Below are 4,096 nucleotides of genomic sequence, written 5' to 3' on the forward strand. Positions count from 1 at the left end.
TCCCCCAGGGAGAATCACCGCCCGGAGGCTCCTCCTCGCCCACGCGCGGGACTGCCCATGCCGACTGTGCCGGCCAGGACGTGGGGAGGGGGCAGCTGGGTCTCGGGAGAAAGACCAGGAAGTCAGCTCGCCTGGCGACAGCGTGGCGGGTCCTAAGCTCCCAGCGTGCTGGGGGCCGGGCCGGTGCCAACCCCGGTCGTCTCGTCTCTTAGTGACAGAAACGGCCCAGCCCTGCCAAGCTTGCCCACTGCCGCATGACTTTTCTACTTCTTCCTTTGAACCAGGCCGCCACCCTCATCCTCCCACCCCTCCACCTAGAACAAGGAAGGGACCCACAGGGGAGGGGACCCAGGTTGACAGAGCCTGGCCGCAAAGGATAAAAAAAAAGTAAAAAAATAAGCCTGGATTTGTCTGAGTGCATAGTGCATGAGAACTAAAGGCCTTTGGTACACAGGAACCGTGGGGACAGTGGGCAGAGGGCAAGGCAGTGGCCTCATGGGACTGGAAAGAGGCTGCTATAGATGAAGTGGCCGATGACCAGGGCCAGCATCTCAGAGGTCCCGCTCAGTGCCACAATGAAGAAAAAAGTAAAAAAATAAGCCTGGATTTGTCTGAGTGCATAGTGCATGAGAACTAAAGGCCTTTGGTACACAGGAACCGTGGGGACAGTGGGCAGAGGGCAAGGCAGTGGCCTCATGGGACTGGAAAGAGGCTGCTATAGATGAAGTGGCCGATGACCAGGGCCAGCATCTCAGAGGTCCCGCTCAGTGCCACAATGAAGGGGGCCTGAGAGGCGTAGTCTGCTTGGAGGCGGCGCAGGGACAGCTGCAGCATGGCCAGGGCCAGCAGGCTGTTCTGCACCCCCACCTCAAGGCTGACTGTCCGCCGCTGCGCCACCGGCAGCCTCAGGCAGATAGCAAGGCAGTAGCCTACCAGGAGGCCGACCAGGGGCACTGTGAGGCCCACTAGGACGATGGGCAGCCTGACTCCTACCAGGATGAAGACCCCCATGCGGTAGGCCAGGAAGAGGCCGCCCAGCAGCAGCATGAAGCTGAAGGGCTTGATGACCTGCAGCAGCAACTGAGAGAACTTGGGAAGCTTGAACTTGATCACCATGCCCACCACTATGGGGATGGCAATGAACAGCAAGGTCCCCAGGATCTTGGAGACCGGCACGTGCAGTGTTTCGTGAATGCTGAGCAGGCGGCTGTAGATGGCCGAGGACAGTGGCAGGAGCCCAGTGGCGGCCACCGTTGAGATGAAAGTCATGGAGATGGCCAGCGTGATGTCCCCTCCGAGAAGAAGGCTGAAGAGGTAGCTGCCCCCACCACCAGGTGACGAGCAGGTAATGATGAGGCCCAGAGCCAGGGTGTTGGGCAGCATGAAGACCTTGGCCATCAGGAAGGCATAGAAGGGCATGACCAGAAACTGGCCCAGGAGGCCCAGCAGCACGGGCTGGGGGCTCTGCAGGAGCCCCTTGAGGACCTCAAGTTCCACTTTGCACCCAAATGAACACTTGTTGACGAAGATGAGTGGCAAGAGCACGTAGAGGATTGGGTTCTCCGAGAAGTGGGCCAGGCTGGCAGTGAGCTGGGCTGGGGCATCTTCGGCTGGCAAGACCTTAATGCAGAAATCTCTCCGCTCCTCGATCAGCACGGGTGGGGCCTCATGAAGGTCCACGAGCTGGATGCGGAGTGGCGCCAGCCCAGCCAGGCCAGAGTGGATGCTCACCACGAAGCCACCCCCACTACCCCATGTTATGGCACTCACGTTCTTGATGGTCAGCACTTCTGTGTCCAGGGATGTAACCTTCAGTGTAGGGCCAGGCCCGGTCCCATTGGCCTGGCCTGGGTACTGGCTTGAGATCACAATGATGCCCTCACTATCCTCGGGAAACTCAAACTCCACCACAGAGCCATCTCCAATACTCAGGTAGCGGCCCCTTGCCAGGGGCACGGTGTGGCCCAGAGCAGTGCTGAGGTCGGCTGGAGCAATGCCCTGGGCGCACAGTGGCAGGCTCAGAAGTAGCAGGGTGGTTCCCAGCATGGTCAGGGGACCAGAACACCCTCCCTCCTGGCCTGGGCCTGGCAGCTGCCGCCGGGCGCCCCTGCCTCTCCTGCATACCATAGCTCTCGCCAGAGGATGGGGTGCCCAGACCTCTGCAGCTCAGGAGAGCGCCCCTGCTGGTGCCGTAGGCTCCTCCTGAGAAGGATCCATAGGCTGTGCTGGTTCGGTGCTGCCTGCCTCGAGGGCAAGGCTCTCCCTGAGGGTGGGGACACAGAAGGATGGCTGGTGAAGGTAAGCGGCTGTGAGCCCAGGACCCCAGGTATCTGCAAGCCCCCCACTGGGGGACTGAGCAAGACCCTTACCCCAAGCTCAGACATGGAAAAACAATGTCTAGTGCTGGCCCTCAGTGCAGCTCAGCTGTCCCCTCCTCTGGCATGGCTGTGTCCAGCCTCCCAGCCCTGGGGTGGAGTGGGGTGGGGTGGATATAGCTCTGTGTTTCTAATCAGCCTGCCCGCACTTGCTTGCTTTCCTGGGCTTGTCCACCATGGGGTCTTTTGGGGATGCTCTCATACAAGGGACTCAGGAGAGCCACTTACAGTCCTATCACCACTTAACTCATTCTCTACTGGCTACAAGATCCAGGTACATATGGGTACAGAGTACATGCCTGTCATCCCAGCACTCAGGAGGTGGAGGCAGGAGGACTGCAAGTTCAAACCCAGCCTGGGCAACTTAGCAAGACCCTGTCTCAGAACAAAAATATAAAGGGCCAAGGATTTAGCTCAGTGGCACTGTGCCTGCTTTGCAAGTGCAAGATCCTGAGTTCGATCCTCGGTGCTGAGAAAAACAAACACACAAACAAACCAAAAATATAAACAAAAGGGCTGGAGATGTAGCTCAGTATGTAGGCGGGCTCTGGATTCAATCTCCAGGACTGAAACAAAAGCAAAACAAAAAACAAGGTATAGCAGGGCTGCGGCAATTCCACAGTTGGGTAAAATCTCTCCAGGAGTTCCAGGATGGACAAGGGGACCTGCTTGTGGAGGACACAGGGACATGGGGTGCTGATGGGCCAAGGCCAGGTCCAGAAGGCCTCTGGAGAGCAGATGAGGTGACACTGCTGGGGACACTGGCCTGCCCCATGGTGATGAGATGGGGTCCTGGGAGGAAGTAGGTCCACCCTCTCAGGGGAAGTTTCCAGAACTGGGTCAAAGAGCATCACAGGGTCCCTGGGGCTTGCCCTTCTCTGGCGGCCTCAGAATCTAAGCACCTGGAGATGTTCAGCCCATCCAATGGGCCCCTCAATGTGTGTCCTCCCAGCACCTCAAAACTCCCAGTGGGACTTGGGGGTTTCCAGAGGGCGGGATGGCCAGTCAGCACCCTGGTGTTACATCGGCTGCTGGAACTGGGGCAACCAGAACCCGAACACATTTTGATCTCTCTGCTGCCAGCTGACTTGACCTCTGCCCCCGGGTCCTGATCTTTGGCCCTGCCCACTCCCAACATCTGAGATTGAGGACAGGGTCAGCAAAAGGGTCATGCCTGGGATGCACCCCCCATGACAAGGCCCTGCTGGCCTGGGCTTCAGGTCACTTACCCTGGTCCAGCCTGTGTCTTGTGGCAGAAGGCTGAGGCCGGACAGGCAGGGTGGGTGGGAGAGGTCAAGTGAGGGGGGGCGGTGCTGAGGAGCTGGCCTGAAGGGAGGCTGGTGTCTCTGCACGCTCGTCAAGTCTGTGCAGCAGGGCACGGGGCTTGGGCTCTGATGCCACCCGTATCTGCGTGCGGCTGGAAGAGTTTGAGCCAATGCAGTTCAAGGCAGAGGCAATGCCAGCCCCAGGCGTTTGCAAAGCGGCAGGTGTTTAGGGACTAGGGTGTGTGGCCCTGCGACCTGGGCTCCTCTCCAACGGGAGCCCGGAAGTTGTCAGGTGGGCACAAGCGGGGCTCGGGCACGAACTGGGAGGACGAAGGATTGGCGCATGACCCACCGGACGCCCCTCGAGCTGGGTGGGCTCTCGCAGCACCCCTGGGCCCCCGCAGGCCTCAAGGATGGGAGGCGGCCCTTCCCGGCCCGGTGTGGTCAGGCCGGACC

At 59.7% G+C, this 4,096-nt stretch overlaps 2 protein-coding genes across 5 annotated transcripts in view; both read right to left on the reverse strand.

Moving 5' to 3' along the window:
* Positions 1 to 256, reverse strand: part of Ubl4a (ubiquitin like 4A) — a 2,718-nt gene extending 2,462 nt beyond the window's left edge. The window contains exon 1 of the mRNA XM_010638823.3: positions 245 to 256. Within this exon, the coding sequence (XP_010637125.1) occupies positions 245 to 256 (12 nt within the window). The remainder of the gene's footprint in view (positions 1 to 244) is intronic.
* Positions 257 to 384: 128 nt separating this feature from the next.
* Positions 385 to 4,096, reverse strand: part of Slc10a3 (solute carrier family 10 member 3) — a 3,959-nt gene continuing 247 nt past the window's right edge. Inside the window, exons 2-4 of one of the 4 annotated variants that reach the window (XM_010638803.3) lie at positions 3,605 to 3,792; positions 739 to 2,263; positions 385 to 538 (exon numbers count right to left, since the gene is read on the reverse strand). In XM_010638803.3, coding sequence (XP_010637105.1) covers positions 494 to 538; positions 739 to 2,127 — 1,434 coding nt within the window. In that variant the 5' untranslated portion in view covers positions 2,128 to 2,263; positions 3,605 to 3,792 and the 3' untranslated portion in view covers positions 385 to 493. Of the gene's footprint in view, positions 539 to 590; positions 2,264 to 3,604; positions 4,091 to 4,096 lie in introns of those variants that run through there. The other 3 variants (XM_010638801.3, XM_019209713.1, XM_010638802.1) reach the window with 3 other exon arrangements.

The sequence above is a fragment of the Fukomys damarensis genome, unplaced genomic scaffold (assembly GCF_012274545.1).
Source record: "Fukomys damarensis isolate Sample0158 unplaced genomic scaffold, DMR_v1.0_HiC HiC_scaffold_39, whole genome shotgun sequence".
Classification (NCBI taxonomy): Eukaryota; Metazoa; Chordata; class Mammalia; order Rodentia; family Bathyergidae; genus Fukomys; species Fukomys damarensis.